At 33.5% G+C, this 26,733-nt stretch overlaps 2 protein-coding genes across 2 annotated transcripts; both read left to right on the top strand.

Annotated features, from left to right (window-relative positions):
- Positions 1–230: 230 nt before the first annotated feature.
- Positions 231–11,342, top strand: LOC133324501 (protein fem-1 homolog C). Its single transcript, XM_061533333.1, has 8 exons — positions 231–442; positions 6,639–6,961; positions 7,026–7,206; positions 8,389–8,564; positions 8,625–8,720; positions 8,828–9,525; positions 10,902–11,027; positions 11,106–11,342. Exons 1-8 carry the CDS (start codon positions 231–233, stop codon positions 11,328–11,330), a joined length of 2,037 nt encoding a protein of 678 aa, XP_061389317.1. The 3' UTR covers positions 11,331–11,342.
- Positions 11,343–22,495: 11,153 nt separating this feature from the next.
- Positions 22,496–23,282, top strand: LOC133324504 (survival motor neuron protein). Its single transcript, XM_061533337.1, has 2 exons — positions 22,496–22,513; positions 22,568–23,282. Exons 1-2 carry the CDS (start codon positions 22,496–22,498, stop codon positions 23,270–23,272), a joined length of 723 nt encoding a protein of 240 aa, XP_061389321.1. The 3' UTR covers positions 23,273–23,282.
- The last annotated feature ends 3,451 nt before the right edge of the window (positions 23,283–26,733 follow it).

The following is a 26,733-nucleotide window of genomic DNA, read 5'->3' on the forward strand; positions in this document are numbered from 1 at the left end:
TTTAAGATATTTTACGAACCCACCTCATTGAGCAGGGTATAAAAAGTTCGTCACGGCCGAACTTAACAACTTTTCTACTTGTTGTTGTCGTTATTATTACTGGAATATTTATGTAATTGACGTCATATTACAACTCGTTTTCTTATCTCCTTCTTCTTCTTTTGTTGTTCATTTCCCTTCCTCATCCTTATTTGTATGTATGTGTGTGTTTGTTATCATCCATTTTAGTTATGGCCAATCCAGCTCCTTTAATGAGTTTTGTGGAATTTGTCAAATCTGAAGCTGAAGTTGGTGGCGGCGGCAAATACTCCAACAGCTCATCGTTTCCCGTACCACCATTGCAGCTGAAAATTGCCAAATTAAGTTATGACTTACACGAAGAAATACGCAAATGTACCGAAAATTCGACAATATCGAAACGTCTACGCGAGGAACTGGAAAGGTAAGTAGAAAAAAAAAAACACAAAATATTTGTTTCCTTAAAACAATAGAAATTAATATCTATTAATAATAATTCACATTCACTTTAATTATAGCAGCTAATCATCTGAGTCTGCATGCTTTGATGTTGTTTTTTTTTTTTTCATTTTCGCTAACATTGAGAACAAGTCAATGAACTTGTCAAACAATTATTGATGCTTTTGGATTGTTCCATTCATTTTCAAAATCATGATTCTCTTTTTTATTTAATGTTCTCTGTTTATGATTCTGGTTTTTTATTCGTGTTGTTGTTATTTTTATTGTGCGCTTTCGTCAAAATAGCAAAAGTCAACCAAAACAATAACAAAAAAAAAAAATACAAATGCAAACCGGAACCACTGGCAATGTTTACAAACATTATGCAGCAGCCAATCTCATACCGGTCGATCGTTGCCACATGCTCTTTAGTCTCTTTGACCGATCATTTCATTAGATTTTATTTCTCTTTGAATTTTATTACGATTGCCCGCCTGCCTGGTTGCCAGAGTTTCCTATTTTTTTTATTATATTAATAAAAACGAGTTTTTTTATTTTTATTCTAAAAAATACGGAACACTTTATGCAGTTAGCTATGAATAATGCAATGAGTTGTGATTTCAAAAAACGGGATCCTGATGATCACTTTTGTTTTTGAATAGAGCGAACACATGATTTGCTTTTAAATAAACTTGTTCCAGAGATAATCTTGTCTTGCTAGAGGTCTAGAACGATCGATCCATGACGTGCTAGACTTCAAATTGGACATTGTGTTATACTATTAAAATATAATAGACTATGTATTACGGGAATGATATAAACCATTCTGTTTTCTAATTATTCTAAATAATCGATCACTTACCTAAGGTCTCATTGCATCATTGCGATCTTAGAAAATTATAAAAATATGTCAAGCAATATTATATAAATTTTAATATAGAGATAGAATAACCTATAGAAGAGGTGTTTATCTATTTCTCAACAAATTTTTTGATGGTTATACTTAGAAGTTGTAGCACACTTCGATCATTCATGTATAGTGCCGGTCACCTCATTAGCACACACCTGAAGGGAAATTTGGTTTGATTAACCCTCGGTTCGTTTGGAATATTTTTAAATGTTTTTTTATTCAAAATACTTATGTGTACTGTACAGAGAACAGAAATTACCACGGATATATAACGGTATTTATGAAACAAGTCAAAATTTACATAATTGGTACATCTTGGAAGTTTTAACTGGAAAAGTGAAACCTTTATTATTTAGTGCACAAATTGCATGAACTCAGACAAAAATATATAGGGGTTATATTTACATATGAACATATTTTACAAACTCCAATACGCGTTATTGTAGCTCCAATATTATACATTGTGCAGAAATTCGTCCTAATCGAAAAAATTTAATTATTTGGTACATCATCAGATTTCAGATTTCAACAATTTTCAATCTAATACTCTCTGCAACATTTTTTATGTAACGCCACCAAACTTAAGCTCTCCTCGGTCCACCATTGGCATGAACTAGGATGAAAATATATATGGGAGCTATATCTAAATCTGAACCGATTTCAAAGAACTTCGCATACGTCTATTTGGAATATATACCTACAGCTCTTTCAAAGGAAGAATAATACCTGCAGCTCTTGCATAGCAAGAAGAATACCTGCAGTTCTTCCGCAGGAAGGAAAATACCTGCAGCTCTTCCACAGGAAGAAGAATACCAGCAGCTCTTCATCAGGAAGAAGAATACCAGCAGCTCTTCCTCAGGAAGAAGAATGCCTTCAGCTCTCCTATAGAAAAAAGATTACCTCTAGCTCTCCTATAGGAAGGAGAATACCTCCAGCTCTTTCAAAGGAAAAATTTAGAGTTTGGTGCACCATTTAAATGATCCGATTTCAATGAAACTTCACACATTCTATCATAAGTCAAAAGGCATGACTTATGTTAATTTATCAAAAAAAAAAAAAAAAATAAATAAATAAATAAATAAAATTTCGGTATCAGATGCAAGAAAAATATATGAAAAATATAAATGTGTTGGATCTAATGATAGCTGTAAATATCTTTGTTGAAGGAAGCGCGGTACCTCTAAACTGGATGAGGACCACATTTCAATAGAAGAGTGAAAGAGGTATGAGAAGCTTCTTCGCAAAGAAAAAACCACTAATGCGCGTCGCAAATATAAAAAAGGACTTTTGTTCGCCAAAAAGTACATACATATGCCAGAAACCTTTTGGGATAGAGTTATTTGGACAGACGAATTCAAATTTGAATTGAAGAATGAGAAAAGGAGGGAGCGGGTATGGTGCGAACCCTCAGAAAGGCTGAGACCGAAGAATCTTATTCATACAGTTAAACATGATGGAGGTAACCTTATGGTATGGTGGTGCTTCTCTACAACGGGAGTCAGTCGCCTAGTAAAAATTGATTGCAGAATGACAGGAAAAGACTACGTAAAGATTTTGAGTGAAAATATCGAAGAAAGTGCACGAGAAGTGCAATTGAGATCGTTTATTTTTCAGCAGGATAGCGATCCTAAACATACTAGCCGAACGGCAAAACAATTTATTAAAGAAAAATGTATTGAATGGCCCCCTCAGAGCCCAGATTTTAACCCTATCGAACATCTATGGACCATTTTAGATACCAAAATACGGATGGAATCGCGAACAAACGTTACAACATTCTGGGAAGCAATGGTGAAATTATGTTTTTATGGTTTTTCTGTTTCTGATTGAACTACCAAAAATAGCTTTATATTTTTTATATACTATACACTACGTCTTAAATAAATGTGGTTTAATAGGAATTCATAAAAAACCAAAAAAATGTCTATGTATTAACATATTTTTTCGTCTTTTGCACTTTATTTTGTCCGATAGTGTAATTAAATGCTTTTTGTCCCCAAATAATACATTTTTATTTGTAGGAGAACAATGATTTGTGATCAATTTGTCCTTGAATAATTGTGTGAGAGCATGTTAATATAATCCATCTTATGCAAAGAAAGTAAACAACTTTTTTGTAAACATGTTGAATCTTGAAACCCTAAGGCAAGTTGAATTTTTTGATTTAATTTGAGTATGATCATTTGATCGACCCCTGCGACTTAGTCTTCGTTTTCTGATTTTACTTTGTAATACATTTCACATTATGACAAAATACAAAACCAGTTTTAAGAATATTTTGCGTGATGACCTTATTTCTCACACTTAGAACAATCAAAGAAAGTCGAAAACTGAACAACGTTAATATTTACACAAAACAATGAATTTGCATAACCATTTAAGATGTTGAGAATACATCAATGAAGTGAAAGTGAATTTAACAGTTTAGTTTTTGGAAGCTCGTGAAGGTTGTACCAATTGTTTTTATTTATTTCAATTTTAACAAAGCATTTAGGCCAATAAATGTAATACAGTATGCAAAACGTTATGATTTAACTACTCAAACATAGGGACAATTCATGATATGTCTAAATATAAAAATTGATTCTAATTAATATTTTGGGTTCCAAATCTTCCTACCAAAAATTATCAATATGGGTTTTCGCTTTGATATAGCCAGCCCACTTATAAGAGACTATCCCCTCTATAGATTTTACAAGCGAAGTGATAATATTTTAGAATTACGAAGTGGTTGTAATTTGGCGTATTTTCTATAGTCCATGTTACTACATAGCTCCCATGAAATGGTCAAGAGTCATTTTTCCGTTGCTTCAACACATGTTGTCGATACAATGGATAGGCTTATGTGAAATGTGTTCCACTTAGGAATAACGAACCAAAATTCATCGAAATTAGATAAGAAATGGGGAAAATAAATCCGATTTACATTAGACAATTTGTATTGCCTCAGTTCAGTTGTAACAGTCCTATTGTTTTTACACAATGGGCTGATGTAAAAGACGTTATTCGGATCGTAGGCCCCTCTGACGAGGAAACGTTCATCAGTTCATTATTTCTTAGGTGAGAGAAAAGGACTGACAATCTTTTTAACCTCTACTTACTTATATGGCTTATTACAGAACGGCTGTTCCATAAGCCGAGCTTAAAAAAGATTTCCAAGTGCGTCGGTCTTGTGCGCATCTCCTCCAATTTGAAAGTCCATGTTCCGAGATGTTGTCTTTACTTGGTCTTTCCATCTAATTCGTGGCCTTCCCCTTCTGCGTGAACGATCAGTATGCCTTTTGAGCTGGGACATTTTCATTCATTCGCACAACATGGCCTAGCCACTGTAATTGCTGCAGCTCAATACGACTGACTATGTTGATGTCCGCATACAGATTCTAAAGCTCGTGGTTCATTCGACGCCGATATTTACCGTCGACGCAGATCGGCCCATAGATCTTTCGGAGAATTTTTCTCTCAAACACCCCAAGGGCTGCCTCATCTGCTTGCGCAAGTACCCATGCTTCATCAGCTTGGTCTTCTCGTCATTTCCTGCCAGATGGCAATTTGTTCAAAGGTGGATGTTACCGCTCGCAATGTTCGTCCCATTATATCGATGTCATCAGTGTAGGCGATAAACATATCGCTCATTTGCTGCAAGACAGTCATAACTCAAAAAACGTGATTTTGGAGTTAATGCTGCACGATTGTTCGCTTTAATAGACCTCATGTTGTGTAAAAAATGTGAATATCTCTTTCACGCTCTAATTGAGAAGCTGTAAAAGTTCCTCTGTCCCATATAAAGTGTGAGTAAATTGAAAACGCATTTTCTGCAAAATCGTTTTTCTTTCTTAGTTTTGCTTGCTTTTTTCATAGTTATGCAAATGAGCGATATGTTGTTTGGTGTACAGAGTGCCATTTCTGTTCACCATTGCCTCTAGTATGACCTTTTCCAGCAGGATGTTAAAAAGGTCACACGACAAACGATCACCTTGTCTGAATCCTCGTTCGGTATTGAAGGGCTCCGATATGTACTTTCCGATTTAACTGACATTGTGCCACTTAAAGTTATCCTGTATAGCCGTATTAATTTTGCAGGAATGCCGAACGCGAACATGGCTTTAAAAACCTCTGAACCGATAGAGCTGTCAAATGCGTCTTTATAGTCGAAGAATAGGTGGAACGTGTCGATGTGTTTTTCGTGGGTCTTCTCCAGGATTTGGTGCAAAGTAAAAATCTGGTCAATGGTGAATCTGCCAGGTCTGATGCCGCATTGGTATGGTCGTCCAATATTGACATGGATCAATACTGCGTTCACGCAGTACACTGGATAGCACTTTATATGCGATGGGAAGAAGACTAATTCCTCTATAGTTGGCACATATCGTTTTGTCTCCCTTTTGTGCACGGGACACTTGCTCTGGCCAAATTGTATTAATCAGCTGGTGCGTGCTCCTTACCAGCCTTTGGTTTGGTGTTTTACCCGTTGGTAAAATTTCCGGACTTCATTCTGACTCCTGTACATCTCGATTTGCTCACGCTCGCGTTTTTCTTGCTTCTATACTATTATCGGGACAAGAAGTGCCTTCGTCAAGCAGGTGGGCGGTGAACGGAGTAGGCCTCTGCTACCTGTTGTGTTTGCAGCTTTTCGACGTCGAGTTTCCGTGTTGTGTTAGATCGCACCTTTGCTGCAACATTAAGACGAATGCGAACCATGGCTGCTATAAGATTGTGGTCCGAATCGATATTCGATACTCGGATCGTTCAACGTCTAATACACTAGATGAATGCCTTCCGTCTATCACAACATGATCAATTTGATTTCTCGTTGCTTGATCAGGAGAAATCCAGGTGGCGTTGTGTATATCGAGATGTTTGAATCTGGTGCTGCTAACTACCATGTTTTTTATGAAAGAGGGACCATAATAAGCCTGGGCTTCCTTCACCTCACTTACCTATATGTAGACGACAGTCGTGCGAACAGGTATAAATCAACCCTGAAAGTGAGTTGACCACAGTATGATGCATGCTATAAACATATCGGATATGATTATTTTTACTAAAATAAAACAAATTATGTATGTATGGTATGATCTATGACATGACCTCATAAAAGAGGTGTATCACTCGGCTTAAAATATTTTCAAGGTTTACAGTTATTCATTTTTATGTTGCGGAAAACTCATAATTTCTATACGCTTGAACTTGACGTCATATTCACTAGCCATAACTCTGTTTTCAACTGTAATTAATACAAATTTTAAATCTTATTTTTGTTTATTTTTTGCAGTTACAATCGCGAGACCAGACGTGAAATTGTCCGACGCATGAGAGGTGGTTGTGCTCCCTTGTTTATTGCCTGCAGTCGTGGTTGTGTACCAATTGCTGAATATCTAGTCACCATCTGTGAAGCTGATATCGAACAAAAAGGTATTTTCGAAGCGCCGGAAGATCGTTCATATCATATAGCTACACCGCTGTGGTGTGCAGCCGTATCAAATAATTTACCCATGGTTAAGTATTTACTACGTATTGGTAGTGATATAAATGCAGCATCCGATACTGGATCGACGCCGGTGCGTAGTGCCTGCTATATGACACACATGGAAATGGGTGAGTTTGTAATGAAATTTTTATTTATTGAAATAGTAATTGAATGTTATTTATTTTGTTTTAGTCAAATTTTTGGTCGAAAATGGTGCCGATATAAAACGTCCAAATATTAACGGTGGAACTTGTTTAATTAATTCAGTTCAATCACCGGAACTGTGCTTATATTTAATACGTAAAGGATGTGACGTTAATGCTGTCGATATACAGGGCAAGACGGCGTTACATTATGCCATACAAGAACACAGGTGAGTAATATAGGGTAGACAATTATGAGTTTAAAAGCATGGATATGAATCCGTACGAAATTATCAATGGGAACTACATATTTATCATGTGCGTCAGTTATATGAAATCGAAGGAATTGTATATAAGAGCTATGTCGAAATCCTGAAGGATTTAGAGCAAACCTAGATTTGATCTAGATGCCTCTGATGCCCCTATAAAAAAACAATTAAAAAATCCACGCCTAAGATGGTTCTTGAAAAATTATTATACCCTTCACCACACTCTGTAGTACAGGGTATTATGTCTTTGTGCATATGTTTGTAATAGGCAAAAGGAAACGTGATAGACACATGGTTCATTTTGAGAATATGCATAGAATCACTTTCGAAGTCGATTTATGTATTTATTTATGTATGTCCGTCCGTCCGTCCGTCTGTCTGCCCATGTTACAGAGTACAGATTGAAATTGCGAAAAATCGGTTCTGATTTAGATATAGCTCCTATATACATTTTCGTCCGATTTTAAGTAAATGGTGCACCAAAGACCCTATATATTCTTCGATTGGCACGAAATTTGGCACAGCGTACTGAATTAGGTCTAGAATGATATGTGCTAAGTTTCGTGAAGTTCGGTTCAGAGTTAGATATAGCTCCCATATGAATTTTCGTAAGATTTTAGATAAATGGTGCACCAAAGACCCTATATATTCTTCGATTTGCACGAAATTTGGTACAGCGTACGGAATTAGGTCTAGAATGATGTGTGCTAACTTTCGTGACAATCGGTTCAGATTTGGATATAGCTCACATATATATTTGCGTCCAATTTAAGGTAAATGGTGCACCAAACTCCTAATGTTTGTCGGATTGACACGACAAACTGAGACTAGAATGACGTTATTGCATTTTGTTGAAATCCGACTTTACTACTTTTCTTTTTGTTTTTTTATTTATTATTTAAATATATCCAATTTTAGGTATATCCTCAGAAGTATCTATGGCTTTATTTTACTTCCTTCTGCATGATTAATAAAAATGCACAGAGGCATTAACCCCGGGCCACAGTGTGCTGATGAAAAGCACCGTTATTCTTTCTTTTAAATATATATTTTTATTTGATGTTTTTTCCGACTGAAAACCACAAAACCTTTTTATTTTAAATATATATTTTATGTTTTCTTTTTAAACCGTTTCAATTTCAGACTGGAAACCACAAAACTTTTATTGGAACATGGTGCCAATCCAAATGCAGTTAGTCGTCATGGTGATGATGCTTTACGAACAGCCTGCCTGAAAGGTGCTCATCAGATATTTGACTATTTACGAAATAACTTAGAATATCCTTTGGAGAGATTAGCCGAAGCTCATGAGTTAATAGGTAAGAAAACAATCATTTAAAATCAATTTAATATTAGAAACAATTCATTCTTTTTCTTAGGATCAACATTTTTGGATGAACACAATGAAAGTCGGGTGGCTATATTACATTGGCGTCTGGCACACCATCTAAGGGCTTCACGAACACCATATATAGGTAAGTTGGGCAAATTTGGATATAATAAAGTAATTCAAAAGTGAGAATAATTTCACTTGTCAATTAGTTTAAAATAAATTAATCCGAATATTTTTTCTCAATTCCAGAAAAACTTCCAAAAGTTCCTTTGCGTGAAGCCTATCGTAATGCTGTAGAATTTCGTACACTCGAAGAACTCGATAACATTTCCACCGATATGGATGCAATGCGTATACAAAGCCTACTTATATGTGAACGCATTTTAGGTATTTCCCACAAAGATACCCTCTTCCGATTAACATTTCGTGGTGCTTCATATGCTGATTCCCTGCAATTACAACGTTGTATACAACTGTGGACGCTGTTGCTCGAAGTTCGTGTTCAACACAATACACTATTGCATTTCGATACATGTTTTGCCGCACAGGCGTTAGTAAGACTTATGCTGGAATTACATGAACGCAATACCGATTTGAGTGAAAGTAATTCTGGTAATGTAAAATTGCCATATTTTAAAGATGTTCTAGCGGTATTTAAACTACTGACAGAGACTGTGGCCGAATGTCATGCCCTGCTGCAAATACGTCCAATTTCACGGCGTCAACAAGAGAATTTTGATAGTATTTTTAAGTGTATAGCACATGCCATATATTTGTTACTTGCCACAGCGTCAACAGCCGAAGAAACCCGCCAAGTTTATTTGTCGGTGAGGAAATTGGTACAGGCCAACATAACAAGTGCTTGCACGAATGACTCGCTCTTACATTTGTGCGTTTCACGTTTGAATGTTATCAAAAGCGGACTGCTTAATGATGAGAATTTAAATGTAAGTATAACAATGTGTGTGAGAAAATATGGAGATTTTGAAATATTTCCATTCAAAAGACCAATAAATTGTCAAGGGGATTTCTTATAGAAGATCGGAAGGAGGTCCCATGGAAAAGCAATCCTTTTTTTATAGTTGGCAAGTGGTCTTCGTTTGAATGAATAATATATCAGAGAAAGAGAAGACCAAAATTCAAATATGACGATTTTTAAAAATTTCTATTTAAAAAGCCAAGAAGTGGTTAAAAGGATTATTTTTAATACCGGGTGGTCAGGCAAGAGGTATTTTTTGGATGATAGAAAAATATGTCAGAGAAAGAAAAGACCAAGAGGTCCACTAGAAGACCCCAGATTTTCTTATTGAAGACCACTATGTATTGTTATAGAAGAGTTTTGGGTCTCCTTATTGACTCCCCCCATAGTCCTATCGAAGACTAATAGATTTATTAATGGAAGACGAAGAGGTCGCCTTATGGAATAGCAAGATAAATTGGAAGATCTGGAGACCATTGGAAGATAGAAGACCTTATGGACCTCTATAAGAAGTTTTCTTTACATTCTATAAGAAGACCTAGTTTTTGGTAAGAAACCGTCTTGATTTTCTTTAAAAATACCTCTTGACTTTCTATAAGAAAAGTTCTTGCGACTTCTATTCGAAGACTTCATGGTCTCCTAAGCAAAAGACCTCTTTGTCTTCTATAAGAAGGCCTCTTGGCCTCTTATAAAAAAACATATTGGTCTTCTGTACGAAAGATCTGTTGGTGACTTCTTGGTCTGCAATGCAAATGACCTCTTGGTCTTCTATACGAAAAAGGCTTCTTTGTCTCATATGGAAAAGATCTCTTGGTCTTGGTAAGAAGATTTCTTGGTCTTCTATAAGAAGACTTCTTGGTCTACTATTCGAAGACTTCATGATCTCCTAAGCAAAAGACCTCTTGGTTTTCTCTAAGAAGGCCTCTTGGCCTCCTATAAAAAGACATATTGGTCTTCTGTACGAAAGATCTATTAGTGACTTCTTGGTCTGCAATGCAAATGACCTCTTGGTCTTCTATACGAAAAAGGTTTTTTTTCCCATATGGAAAAGACCTCTTGGTCTTGGTAAGAAGATTTCTTGGTCTTCTATAAGAAGACTTCTTGGTCTTCTATAAGAAGACTTCTTTGTCTTCTATACGAAGACGTCTTGGTCGTCTATATGAAGAGCTATCAGCTTCTAAACAAATACCTCCTGGCCTTATATTCCAAGACTTCTTGGTCTTCTATGCGAAGACTTCTTGGTCTCCTATGCAAAAGACCTCTTGGTCTTCTCTACTAAAACTTCTTGTATTTTTTCTTTTCTCTTTCTTCTGTAATTTTCTCTTTCTCTTTTTTCCCAATCAGGTTATATTTCCAAATGCATCCGTTATTAAGCTGCTGCTGAATTGTGGTATGAATGTCAATGCCAAAAATGAAGTCAAATCTACTGCACTGCATATAGCTGCCCAACCATATAATTTCAGCAATGAGGTAATGTATACACACCATCAAGCACATTCACCATCGAACATTCTTTTATCCTTCGTATCATTTCTTCTCATTTTACAGATAATAACATTACTTCTGAATCACGGTGCCGATCTCGATCAACCAAATAAATCGGATGAACGTCCCTATAATTTGATTGCATTGAATGCAGCAAATACAATTCCACTTATGAATTATATTAATCTTAAATGTTTGGCTGCCACAATAATTAGTAAATATCGCATACCGTATCGTAATCAAATACCAAAATGTTTAGAGACTTTTGTCAAAGAACATGAACCTTGAGAATGTCATCGTCATGGTCATTATTATCAACAGCAACATAACTATGAGTATTCAAAGAAATTATTTTTATCCTAAATGTGGCAAAAAATTATATGTTTTCTGTTCTGTTTTTAATTTAATTTTTACAACTGTGAGAATGATTTTTTACGATTTATTTAATAAAGAAAACTAAAAAATAAATACTACATAAATAATCTAAAAAACGTAAATAAATAAAATACAATGACAACAATGAATAACAATACAATGCAATTATCATCAACTTATAATACATGTATAAATGCATACAAGTGATATATATAAATCTCGAATAATAATGATTGTAAAATATAAAAGAAAAACAACAACAATGTTATTACCTACTACTTACATACATACAACATATAAATATAAAAATATATATACAAACATGATAAGGAAATTATTTATTTTAAAAAGAAAAACAAAATAAAATTTACTATACACTCATACATACATGTATACACACATTTAATCACCGGAGTTGTTGAGCTTAAACAAGTGTAATTTATTTCACACTTAAGTTATTATACTAAATAAACATCTACCACTATTATTATTAACAAATACTTTTGTTATTTAATATACTGAAATCTCTATGTGAAAGAAATGTTTTATGAGTAACTACCTTTTTGCTCATATATCTTCTATGGGAAATGTTTTCACTGAATCTTTTTGGAGAGCTGACAAATCAAAAGTAAATGAGGGATACATTCGTTGGCAAATTTTCCATTGAAGAAAGACAAGGAAAGAAGACATCTGGGTATTTTATAAGAAAACATATTGATTTATATAAGAAGACATATTTATCTTCTATATGAAGATCTAATGGTCTTTTATAAGATGTCATCATAGTTTTCGATAGGAAGTCCTCATGATCTTCTATAAGAAGATATAATTGTCTTCTATAAGAAGACCATGTGGCATTCTACTCGAAGACCTCATGTTCTTCATTAAGAAGACCTCATAGTCTTCTATACGAAGACCTCATGATATTCTACACGAAGACCTCATATTATTCAATAAGAAGTCCTCAGCGTCTTCTATGCAAAGTCTTAGAAGACCTCATGGTCCTCTATAACAATACCTCATGTTGGTATATAGGATACAATTTTGGTCTTCTACATCATAGGCTTATATTGGAAGATATTATAGACTTCTGAAGTAAAACCTCATGGTCTTCTAAAGGAAAACTTCATGTTATTATATAAGAAGATCTAAAGGCCATTTATGGTCTTCTATTCTTATAGAGGTGATCTCCTGGTCTTATAAGAAGTCCTCTTGGTGTTCTTTGAGAAGATATATCAACTTTTTTAGAATATCTCATGGTATTTTATAAGAAAATCTCTTTTTGGAGAAGACCCCTTTATCTTCTATAGCCAAACCTTTTTTTGCTCAGTATAAGAATAACTATTTAGCCAAAATGATGTATTTTTACGGTATAAAAAGGCAAGAAGTTGTTTTGATTAATGATAAGTCCTTCTAAAGAAGAAGGTCACTTCACTTTGAAGGCCAAGAGGAATTGTTCTTCTAAAAGACCAAAGGGTATTCTCATATAGCAGACCATATAAAAGTTTGTATAGCTTGATATACAAGACCACGAGGTGTCCATAGAGAAGACTAGCAGGTATTCATGTAATCTTCCTATAAAATGAAAATAAGGAATATTTTTCAAGAGCAATCCATAACAGTGGATTTTTTGAAAAATATTTTGTTAAAGAACAACACATTTTCAAAGACCAACTGAAACTTGAATTTTTCAAAAAATATAACTAATAATCCAATCGGTTCCAAATTTTGACACATTTCCCTGGGAATGTACAGCTATCGTATGAACTAGGATAAAGCCAATCCTTATTTTTTAACTTAGTTTGTGAACAAATATAGGCGAATTACATAAAAAAAATAAATTTTGTTAATTTTTGAGCGAAATTAATAATCTTAGTTCATACGAGAGTCAGACATGTACTCTTTCCAACACCCTTGGAATTTCCGGATTCCGATTTTCCAGTGAGGAGTTATCATACCCGCCATAAATAAAAACAACAACCAAACTTTGCAAATTAGTTTTCTTCTCTTTTAAATCTTCAACTATATATGTGTAAAGTTATAAACTTTAACATGCATTGGTATTCAACATGGCATAATTATACCATAGGTATTCAATTACCAGCCCTATGAAAATCTTGAAAATTTAAAATCGAGAATGGGGTGAGGACCCCTTAATAAGATATTAAATTTAGTGAATGTCAAAACTAAGTATTATTTTCTTAGCATATTATTTTAAGGGTGGGTTTAAAAATATCAGCCTTATTCTGGATATTTGCTAGGGAGATATCTCGCATGTAAAAAAATTTCGCTTTCACATTCTCGCCTTATTCTGAATGAATAGGGAGATGCAAAAAATGCGAGATGCAGATTCGAGTTTTCGAAAACGGTGGTTGAAAAAAGATTCGTGTTGCCATATCGTAAATTAAGTTGCGCTGTGTGTGGCCATATTGTAATTTAAGTTGCAATGTGTGTTGCCCCATTGTAATTTAATTGTGTAACATTTTTCAATATATTATTTATTGATTTTTGTTATTAAAAATTGTTACTTTTTATTGTTATTTAAACTATATAGCAATACAAATGTGAAATATCAAGAATCCGCTGTATAAATGCTTTGTAATTAAAAGAAAATAAATTAAAGTTTGAAAATATGGCAACCTACAAATGGCATGTCAAACAGCTGTTCATTGTTTTGATGCAATTTGTTGCAACAACTACAATAGATTACAAATAAAAGAACATTTTTTATGATGGCAAAAACACAACGATTTAATTAATTAATTCACAGTTTATTATTTCACTACATAATTATGTGCCTTTTTATTTAATTCCGATATTTTATTCCCCAAAATTATGATTTGCTTTTGAAAAAAAAAAATTGTTCTTTCATAATTTTTATTTAAGTTTTTCACTGTTAAGCGGCTCATCAGGCAAATTTGGGTTTTCCATAATTTTTTAAATTTTTTTCTTGAGGGACAGATCCTCACCCAAAATGTCTGTATTTCGCCTCCAAAAATCAAACTCGACTTAAATATTTCCTATTACCTTCATACATTTCTTTGCAATAATTGGTTCAGCATGCTTCGTTATCAATGGGATTTCCAATGGCATTTTATTGGTTGTTTTCCAGTTAAAAATTTCCTTACTATCATTTATAATATTCTAAATCGTCATAGAATAAGTATTGTGTAAATATTTTTCATAAAAATAGTTATTACTTATGTTTTTGTAGTCAACTCCCCTTACATTTATTAGCGAAAAATTTCGCACAAAATTTCCTACTCCCTGTAATTCAGAATACCTAATTTTTCCCCAAAGCGGATTTTTTCGCTTTCGAACTTCATTCAGAATAAGGCGAAAGCGAGAATGCGAAAAAATTCACAGAAAAATGTTGTTCAGAATAAGGCGAAGAGAAAGAGCGAGTAAATTCACATGGAATTGACATCCAGAATAAGGCTGTATATTTATTTTAACGCATATTAAGCGGTATTTACATTAGAAGGGTTTTGCAGGGTTAACCTATTTTATGAGAATTTATTTGACAAACATGCAATGGAATTGACAATTAAAACCCACTGGGGAAAATAAATCCGGTACAGTCAAAACGTACTACTACTATTACTATTACTACTATTATTTATTAATTATTTAGTCTGCTTTTCCACAGGCAGATTTTTATTTGGCAAATTTTTTGTTTTCTCTTTTGAAATTTTCGCTTGCTTTTCCATTAGCAAATTTTTCTTTGCCAAATTTGCGAATCAAAATACAAAAGAAAGAAAATAAAAGTCAAGAGTGTTTGCATTTTAAAGTTTTTTTTTAATATTTTATTTATTTTTTATTTGCTTTTGAAAAAAAAAAAATTGTTCTTTCATAATTTTTATTTAAGTTTTTCACTGTTAAGCGGCTCATCAGGCAAATTTGGGTTTTCCATAATTTTTTAAATTTTTTTCTTGAGGGACAGATCCTCACCCAAAATGTCTGTATTTCGCCTCCAAAAATCAAACTCGACTTAAATATTTCCTATTACCTTCATACATTTCTTTGCAATAATTGGTTCAGCATGCTTCGTTATCAATGGGATTTCCAATGGCATTTTATTGGTTGTTTTCCAGTTAAAAATTTCCTTACTATCATTTATAATATTCTAAATCGTCATAGAATAAGTATTGTGTAAATATTTTTCATAAAAATAGTTATTACTTATGTTTTTGTAGTCAACTCCCCTTACATTTATTAGCGAAAAATTTCGCACAAAATTTCCTACTCCCTGTAATTCAGAATACCTAATTTTTCCCCAAAGCGGATTTTTTCGCTTTCGAACTTCATTCAGAATAAGGCGAAAGCGAGAATGCGAAAAAATTCACAGAAAAATGTTGTTCAGAATAAGGCGAAGAGAAAGAGCGAGTAAATTCACATGGAATTGACATCCAGAATAAGGCTGTATATTTATTTTAACGCATATTAAGCGGTATTTACATTAGAAGGGTTTTGCAGGGTTAACCTATTTTATGAGAATTTATTTGACAAACATGCAATGGAATTGACAATTAAAACCCACTGGGGAAAATAAATCCGGTACAGTCAAAACGTACTACTACTATTACTATTACTACTATTATTTATTAATTATTTAGTCTGCTTTTCCACAGGCAGATTTTTATTTGGCAAATTTTTTGTTTTCTCTTTTGAAATTTTCGCTTGCTTTTCCATTAGCAAATTTTTCTTTGCCAAATTTGCGAATCAAAATACAAAAGAAAGAAAATAAAAGTCAAGAGTGTTTGCATTTTAAAGTTTTTTTTTAATATTTTATTTATTTTTTATATATTTTATTATATAAATTGCAAAAAGTAAAAATTAAATTTCACTTGCCCAAATTAAAGCAACAGGTTTGTAAACAAAAGCCGGCTGTGTGCCAGTAAAGCGAATAGGTTCAAAAGAAAATGTCAAAAAAATTGTTTTCAACGAACAAGCAAATTTTTGTTTTTCTTCCTCGCATCCCTCTCGCCTACAAACTCAGTATTTGCCAAATAAAAATTTGCCTGTGGAAAACCAGACTTACCAACAACTTTTTACGCAGTCAAAAAATGTAAAACACCATAGACTGTTTAGTCGAGCTTATTAGTTAAGTGATGGCAACCCCTTTAACAATAATTTGACACTTGTTGACATTTTCCGTTATTTTACATGACAGAGGAAATGACGCTTCAGTAATGGCGCGTTTAATGATCGATACAGACATTTTTTGATGAAAATTGTTCTTATAAGAAAAATTCGCGAAGAAAAGCGTTTATTGCAATAATTTTTCTAACAATTGGCGAGTTAATTATATAGAGTCGTGGTTTGTAGTTGTGTTTATGTTTGCTTTGTGTGTGGTAATAATTGTTTATCGAGATTTTAATCGAATATTGTGTGTCGTTTGTGTTTTACTGTGAAAAAGTTCCTTGAAATCATTCAATAATTTTATGGATAGAAAATTTGTCGGATTCGGTTTTAGGGAAAATCGTGTGAAATATGCTAGTTTCTAAAAGTATATTAGTTGCTAAAAAGATCGGGCTGTGATTCAAAATGTGTTCCTTCGGTTATAGGGGATGTCGTGTGATAAGTGTTCCATTGTGCCCGTTTAAATTTATTCGGTAGAAAAAAATTGAGAAAATATGACAATAAGTTTTCCTGATTTTTTTCGGCGATGCAATTTCCATTAGCTTCTGTGAATATTTTCTAAGCTTGCTTCTCCATCTTATTTCATTTAATTTGCTTGAAACTCTCCCCATAAACAGTACGGTTTCGGTGTAATGTGTCGCGTTGTTCCTTGGCGTTCGATAACATAGTGGTTAGTATTTATGATTTTACTAATAAAACTTATAATTATAATTTGATATTCCAATTGTTCTTCCAGATAAAAGAAATATGCTTTACTTCGTTCACTTTTTCAAATCATTTAATGAACGAGTATATAAATGTCTCCTCCCCCGTGATCGTTAAAATCGTGGTAAATTTTGTGATGCGTTTAGGTTTCCATTATTTTTGGTCAGGAAGTTTTTATCCCCTGAGTTAAGATATATATCAATGAAGGTGAGTTAATTTGTCTAGATTAAGGGGACCCCCCCATTCTCGGGGTCAAAATTTTTTTTTTATTTAATTCGATTCTACACTAATTCAAGAATGTCTCTACAAAATTTCAAGTGAAAATCTCAAGAACTCTTGAAGATATAGCGGATTTATTGTGTCAGCATCAAGTGACGGCTAAAGGGCTTCTCAAACTTTAAACGCGTTTTTCTTTTTTGCGAATGGCGGGCACGATAACTTAAAAACTAATAACCCGATCGATTTGAAATTTTTACACGTTTCTCTGTGAGTGTATAGCTATCGTATGAACTAGGATAAAGCCAATCGGTGAAGATCCTCCCTATTTTTTAACTTGGTTTTTGGTCAAAATTCGGTGATTTTTCAAAAATATTTTTTCAAAGGTCCGCCATTTTGTTAATTTTAGAGCGAAGTCAATAATCCTAGTTCATACGAGAGCCAGACATGTACTCTTTCTAACACCGTTGGAATTTTCGGATTCCGATGATCCAGCGAGGAGTTATCATGCCCGCCATCAAAAATAAGGACTTTTCTTTAATTACAAAAAACAACAACAAAGCAACATCAAAAATTTTTTGTAAATTATTTTTCTTCTTTTTTAAATCTTCAAATATATACAGTGGTGGTCACAGAATTAAAACATTTACTGTGGTAAAAATTTTTTGATCAGCCCTCGATTCGTTTGAAGTACTTTTGAAAAATTTTTAATTCAGAACACTTCGATATACTGCACTCAAGAGATTTAGTGTGAAAATGGAAAATTATTTCATGCAATTTTTCCATAAATAACGGTTTTTATGAAAATGCATTGACTTTGAAGTGGCCATATAATTAAAACATTGTGTGATTTTTTACTTGACTGCATTTTTTGAAAATATTTTTTAAAAAAGCTCTTTAATTTAGTTAAATTATGTAAACTAAGCACCAATAAAATCATTTACTGATAAAATTTTTTGAAAAAATCTGTAAAATCTATCAAAAATGCCAAAAATGTATTCAGTACACCTTACATTCAGAAAAGAACCCTTATTATAGAAAATAAAGGTCCAAATGCACCAGAAATTGCTAGAATTAGTAGAAAACAATAAATAATTCTCAAAATAAATAAATATTTGAAATAAAAACTCAAAAAATTGGAATTAACCTAAAAGAACGATTCAATTTCGATAGCCTTTATTGAAGAAGGCCGGAATATTTTTGCAGTATGTGAGGAAATATCGATTGATATTGGCATTTATTATATCAAATCGATTGTTCGAGTAGTACAGAATATATTTTATCAAAAAATATACCAGTCACAACAGAAAGAACAGAGATCAACGCCTATGTTGACGAGTAAAAGTTTCTGCCACACAGCAGCATTTTTGATGCTCAACTCAAGACTTTAAATATTTGTCAAATTGTAAAATTTTTCTTTCTTTTAGGCTAAAATAGATGAAATGGGCGTTATTTTATTCAAAAAATATTATTTTGGAAAAATATTGTCATGTTCAATAGATTTTAAGGGTCAAGAGTGAACCATCAAACATGCTGCTGTGTACCAGAAACGTTTTCTCGTCGACATAGGCGTTGATCTCTGTTCTTTCTGTTGTGACTGGTATATTTTTTGATAAAATATATTCTGTACTACTCGAACAATCGATTTGATGTAATAAATGCCAATATCAATCGATATTTCCTCAAATACTGCAAAAATATTCCGGCCTTCTTCAATAAAGGCTATCGAAATTGAATCGTTTTTTTAGGTTAATTCCAATTTTTTGAGTTTTTATTTCAAATATTTATTTATTTTGAGAATTATTTATTGTTTTCTACTAATTCTAGCAATTTCTGGTGCATTCGGACCTTTATTTTCTATAATAAGGGTTCTTTTCTGAATGTAAGGTGTACTGAATACATTTTTGGCATTTTTGATAGATTTTACAGATTTTTTCAAAAAATTTTATCAGTAAATGATTTTATCGGTGCTTAGTTTACATAATTTAACTAAATTAAAGAGCTTTTTTAAAAAATATTTTCAAAAAATGCAGTCAAGTAAAAAATCACACAATGTTTTAATTATATGGCCACTTCAAAGTCGATTCATTTTCATAAAAACCGTTATTTATGGAAAAATTGCATGAAATAATTTTCCATTTTCACACTAAATCTCTTGAGTGCAGTATATCGAAGTGTTCTGAATTAAAAAATTTTCAAAAATACTTCAAACGAATCGAGGGCTGATCAAAAAATTTTTACCACAGTAAATGTTTTAATTCTGTGACCACCACTGTATATGCAAAGTTACAAGCCTTAACAAGCATTGGTATTGATTTACCAGCCCATTGAAAATCTTGAAAAATTAAAATCGAGAATGGGTGGGGTTCCCTTAATAATCAATATTATTAAAAATACATATTTAATTTCTGGTAAACTTGGAACTGAAAATGTCTTGAATATTTATTCCTACATCTAGGACCACAAGGTAAATTATGTATTTCATTAGATTATAGCCTCCATCAAAAGGTGTGGTGTATATTAAATTTGTCACTATGTCTCCAACAACACAAAATAGTCATCGGAGAATCCATAAAGTCTATTTTCTAGATCAGAATTAAATTCTATGATGATTTAGACATGTTCATCTGCTTGATGAAATTAAGATAAAGCTTTGGCGTTTTGCACATATATTACTACTACCGGTTTTAATACCTTCCACCATTAGTGGAAATTTATCCTTCGAAATATTTTAATATTGTCCATATGTCCTAAATGTCGGTTTTTATGGGTAGTTTTTGCACGCTTTGCTGTCATTTTTCATTTAGTATAAAATCTCCCTATTTGTACTTATAAATAATAGCCTAAGTGTGGGGTAGATCCCATGTAATGGCACCTCCCATCTTTCAGTATTGTGAGCAAATTTCTTAATCTCATTTGTTCTAATTTAATATTTTGGGTTTCCATTGGTTGGCAAAATTCTCTACCAAAAAATTATTAATATCATTTCATGTTTTGGAATAGCCCCCATCTGATGGTACCAACCATTTGTTGTTTCTGTAGCAGGCCTATTGCTTTTACACAGTGGGGTGACAGAAGTTTGCCGAGAAAAACTCCGGTCGTTTCGGATCGTAGACTTTTCGTGGAAACGCCCTCTTTGTGATGTATATTCAAAACGTTTTACAGTCGATTTGGCTGTAATTTAAGAAATAGATTTTAAGTACTGATCGATCTTTGATGTAGCTCTTTATAAAGGCACATTTCCAAAGGACCGTATTTTGACATTCCGGGACCTTGTGGGTAATTATCTTCCGGCAATTTACCTGCTCAATTTTAGATATTTTTATGTTAATGTCATATATAAAAGTTCGACCCGCTTGACCTACACTACAATACTCAACAATTTTAAATTATTATTAATATATTAAGTTTTAAACTATAATATAAAATTTAATTAAAAATAATCTGCAATTATCTGCAAAAATCCCTTATTCAATTTGCAGCACACCAAGGTGGTCGCCTTAGAATATCCATCGGTATGTCTGTTAAGATATTATGCGTGTAATTTCGAATATGCCTTGGATATTTCGGTACTGTTTCAAATATTTTGATAATCTACACTTTCCATGCGATTAAGCATCGCGGGGCTTGAAGTTCTCCTGCAGTACCATTTCAATATATAGGTCAATGTTACCACTTATCACCTATATTTAAAATGTTCAGCCTCATTTCCCATTTGAATTAGCTGTACGTTTCCATTTCTGTATGTTTGAACCTAAAAAACAACTTTGGAGAGATCAGAAACAAATAATTTTCAGTATAAAAATATAATTTATTTATATAAATCTATAATCTTAAAGTATAAAGAGCAAGATTTCACTTAAATGACTATCTTTTATTTTTTGTAACTGGTGCTGAGGGATTTTGACCGTTATAGAATTCGTTTAATAATTCTATTGCCTCTTCGGCGCACAGACCACCCTTTACCCTCACATGATAATTTACAACATGTGGAACATCAACAACTGCCTTGCCACCGAAACGATCATTTGCACAACCATATACGATTTCCTTAACTTTTAGATCATGCAAGGTTCTACGGTAACCACTACAGAAATATCAGGGAATACATCTTCATGATTTAGCCCATGTTTAACACATTATTCCGAAACATTCTATGCAAACAAATTCAGCAATGCGTGTTGCATTTTTGGTGGTATTAACTTCATTTGCTCCTCTTGCTATAAGTATCCGCGGTAAATAAATACACAACCAACTGGAACTTCCCCGAACGTGAGGGCATATCTTGCTTCAATAAAGGCTGCACTCGTGAATTGATCAAAAATCATTTTTTTTATTTGTTTTAGGAAAGTTTGTTTGTAAACAAAGAGAATTCAATCAGCTGTTTTGTCATTTCACAGATATATGCAATTACTCAGCCGTGTGGAAACGTTTTATTTACGTATCTTATATGTAACAGCACTTTAATTCGTATGCATATTGGGTGACAAATCTCGCAAACATAAAAAATAACAATATCCGTGCCCTAGGTCAAGGTTAAATTATTGACCTAGTCCCCGAAACTCCAAAATAGGATATTCGGGGGGTATTTGTACAAAAGCTAATAATGCCCTTAAGCAACGCGTGGTACACGCAACAGTTACGTCTACAGTTCCACATCTTAGACTATTTTGTAAAAAGGGAGCGTCATAAATAATTTAATGATTACGTGTATTATACTTCACGTATAAGCTATGGAATTTGCAATTGTGATCGAGTGGATTTCGTAAGTCTAAACGCACTTTTCAAATTTGATAGAAAAATCACAGAAATAAATGACAGCCCAAATTAAGAAATAGAGTTGCCACTAACTCTACCCAACTGCACACACATTAACGCCGTTCACACTTTACAGCGGCTTGGTTTTCTTTCTCTCTCTTGCCGTACGTACATTCTCTCACACAGAATTAATAAATTTTCAAATTGTTTACAACCATAAACAAAAAACCTAATAAATCTTATTGAAATTAAATAAAATGTCAGCTGCTAAGGTGGTAAATAGAATATTCATAGATTTTCTTTGTTAATTAAAGAACTTTTTCTCATAGCCAAATGAATCGAAGGATGCGACGGCAGCAGCAGATGATGTCTGGGATGACACGCTTTTGATAAAAGCTTATGATGATTCCGTTAAGTTGGCTCGGGAGGAATTGGCGCGTCGCATATCACTATCGACCAGTAAGAAAAGCGATACCAACGACACCAGTGAGGGTAAAAAATCCAAGTCCAGCGGTAGTGGTGCCGGTACTGCTGCCGGTGGCACTTTGGAAAATATTGCATCTCATGCTGAATATAAAGTTGGAGATTATGTTCGAGCCACCTATGAGGATGGCATCGATTATGAGGCAAAAATAATGTCCATCGATAAGGAGGCGGGCACTTGTCTTCTAAAATATATCGGCTATGATAATGTCCAAGAGGTGGCATTGTGTGATCTTATTGCTTCGTGGGGCAAGAAATATCGACGTTTACAATTCGCCAAGGCTAAACTTGAAGCTGAGACAACAGCACCGGATGATGCTGTTAATGTCACTTGTCCCAGTACCAGTGGCAAGACGGCAAAGAAAATTAAAACAAAATTAAGTAAATCCACAATGCCTCCCCCGCCTCCAATACCACCTATGTTGACTGCATCTCATAATGCCGAAGATTCGGAACATTTATCGGCAATGTTAATGTCATGGTATATGAGTGGCTATTATACGGGTGTATATCAGGGTATGCAAATGGCAAAATCGAAGACAAAGAAGTAAATTTGTTTTAAAAGTTTACTCGACGATGACATGAAAAATGAGAATATCAGCAACTTTTCTTTACAATTTTCTTTTTCTTTATGAATTATTAGTATTTAAAGTTTACTATTATTACAATTATTATTATTATTAGCTGGACTTATATGAAATAAAATTGAATTACAAATGTGTATGTAAAAACAAATAGTTGTAGCATTTATAACTATTTCAAAATCAAATGTTATGTTCCTTGAGGCATGTCAGGCTCTTCTGGCATATGATTTTGGTTTTAGACCAAGATTTGAAATTCTTAATTGGTACTCCTTAAAAAATATCCGCTTTGGTTATTTTGAATTATTACAGAAGTAGTCATCCGAATTATTACCTGATGTATAGCTTCCCACCGCATGATCTTTACGATCAATATAGGCAGGGAAAGGGCCTTGGTGGTGCAAAAGAGAGCCTCTCCATTGGCAGGTCTATCAATATTTCAGTATACATATCAAGAATCCTTGGACAACATTCGCCACCGATTGCAGCAGAAATGTAGCAGCTACCGAGACAAACTGGAGAGGTTCTTGCAGAAACTAAATCAGGTTGTTTTGCCCGCCTCAGGTCGTATTGATTTCAGACTGTCTAATGACATAATATAAATTATGTACCGAATTTTGTCGGTCTGATCCATGCTACCTGTTTATTTGAATCTTAAATTGATTATAATGGTGTATGGCGATTTTTTCCTTACCGGTATTATAATTTTTTATACAAATTGTCATTTAACATTAAAATGGTGTATTTATATTTTATTTTTTATATACTTTGTATTTTTAAAACAATATTTAAATAATTTAATCCTAAATAAGCAGCGTTCTCTTCGATAAATCCTCCTTTCCTTTCGTGCAAACCACAATTCCAGCAAAAGCACAAATGCACTGACAGTCCAACCAATCTCCAATTGCATCCAAATTCAGAAGAGATCAGTAACGGTTAAAAATGCCATTTCCACGCTGGGATTTACATTTTTCAAAGAACATTTCTTGAACTTTAGTAAATCTGTATATACACTGCGCAGCCATGCCTCGGGCAACCCATAAGCATGAACTAAATGAATTAAAGAATACTTTGAGTAAGAATACTTTTAAAATCCATGAATTGAGAAATATTTTAGAGGGTAATAATCTTGGCATTTTTGGCGTGACAGAAACTTGGTTAAAGCCTATTGTTTCCACAGAAGCTATACAAATACCAAGTTATTTTTGTTATAGGAGTGATCGTCCTTGTAATAGAGGAGGTGGTGTTGTAATGTATGTTTCTCAGAATATTAAACATAAATTTGTGTGCAGAGGAAGTTCTTATGGAGTTGTTGAATATGTTTTCTGCGAGGTAATTGTAAGCAATTGTGTGTTTCTTGTTGGTGTGGTTTATTTGCCACATGGCGATATTGTGGCTTTTGAAAATGAAATTTCTGATCTTGTTGTTAGGTACTCAAATGTTATTATTATGGGAGATTTCAATAACAATATGTTTGATCTGCAGCGAAGTTTAGTTGTAAGGGAAATTTGTAGCAGATTAAATTTATCTGTTGTCCACAACTCAATGCCCACACACGTCGATATTGCGCATACCTCTACTTCTTTGTTGGATTATTTTTTTGTATCGTGTCTGAGTTTGGTAGCATGTTCAAATCAGTTTTTGTGCCCTGGTATTTCTGATCACTCGTTCATCTTTCTATCAATTAATGTTCCCAGTTTTTGTGTGCAGAGTTTTTATGAATATGCAGATTTCAGTTCTGTTGATCCTGTGGCGCTTTCCAGCGCCTTTGATACATACAACTTTGGTGAGCTTTATTCTGTGGCAGATGTTGATGCCCAGCTTGATATATTGAATTGTGGTCTTCGGCACTTGTATAGTGTTGTTCTTGTTAAAAGGAGATTTTGTAAAATTAATAAAGATGACTGGTTTAAGTCTGCTGAAATTCGGTATCACTTGTCTCTTCGTGACATTTCTTATAGGTCCTATCTTCGGGACAAAAGTGTTGAAAATTGGAAATTGTTTTGTCGCTGTCGTAACCGAGCCAAAAAAATTATAAGAAAACTAAAATTTATTGCTCATAGGGATATGTTTTCTAATAAATCCACAAAAAGTGTGGTCAATTTTAAATAAAAACGGTTTATGTACTGATGACAGAGAAGTCGGGAATGTTGATGTTGAAGCTCTGAATTCAGCTTTTGTTTCGAATCAATCCGTAGATGTTTTTGATGATTCTTGTATTCCTGTTGATGCTTTTGATGGGTTTTCCTTTCGTGCAATTGATTATGCTGAGATTGTTGATGCTTTCAATAAAATCAAGTCCACGGCAGTTGGTTATGATGGATTTCAGCTAAAATTTCTAAAGCTTGTTTTTCCCCTTGTTGGTCAATTTTTGTTGCACGTTGTCAATTCTATGTTAACAATGTCTGTGTTTCCAGAGATGTGGAAAATTGCAAAAATAGTGCCTATTCAAAAAAAGAATGGTGATTCTAGTGAGTATAGGCCTATATCTATAATGCCGATTCTTTCTAAAATGGTTGAGTATGTCATGAAAGATCAAATGCTAGTTTATATTGGTGAAAATTCTCTATTACATGAGAGCCAGTGTGGATTTAGGAGTAATCGCGGCACTGCATCTCTTCTTGTTGGATTGACTGACAATATAAGGAAGACTGTTGGTGCGGGAGGTTGTTGTGTGTTGTTGTCAGTAGACTTAGAGAAAGCCTTTGACAAAATTAATCACGCTAATTTAATCAGAAAATTTCATCGTTTGTTCAATTTTTCGTCCTCAGCTTGTAAGCTTATTTCGTCGTATTTGTTTGGAAGGAAGCAGTATGTTTGTTGTAGGAATGTTGTTTCTGGAATGCTCCCTGTGAGTAGTGGTGTACCCCAGGGGTCTGTACTTGGGCCTCTATTGTTTGTTATGTATGTTAATGATTTGCTAAGTTGTATTAGTAGTAGGAGCTGTATGTCATTTGCATTTGCTGATGACTTGCAGATTTTGTTTAAAGGAGAATATGTGTTTTTAGATGTTTTGCAGTCCTCTATACATTTTAATATCAATGTGTTAGTAACGTGGTTATCTGCAAACGGACTCTCAATTAATACACGAAAGAGTAAAGCTATGTTTTTTGGGAATTTGCAAGAGAATTCAGTAAATGTTTCCATTTATAATAATTCTATAAATGTTGTAAGCTCTATGAAATGTCTTGGTTTGTTTCTTGATAGTAGTTTGGTGTTTGATGTGCATGTTAATTCTTTGGTGTCCAAGGTAAACTTTATTTTAAGAAAGTTGTACTCTTTGGATATGGCTCCACCTAAGAGCATTAGAATTCAATTGGCCAAATTTTTTGTATTGTATTGAGATTTTTGGGGGTTGTTGTGGATATGTATTACGTAAAATTAAACTCTTGTTCCATAGGGTTATGCGATATGTATATTGTGTTAAACGT

Source organism: Musca vetustissima, unplaced genomic scaffold (assembly GCF_032173495.1).
Source record: "Musca vetustissima isolate MV318-11 ecotype Yass unplaced genomic scaffold, APGP_CSIRO_Mvet_v1 utg9448, whole genome shotgun sequence".
Taxonomy (NCBI): Eukaryota; Metazoa; Arthropoda; class Insecta; order Diptera; family Muscidae; genus Musca; species Musca vetustissima.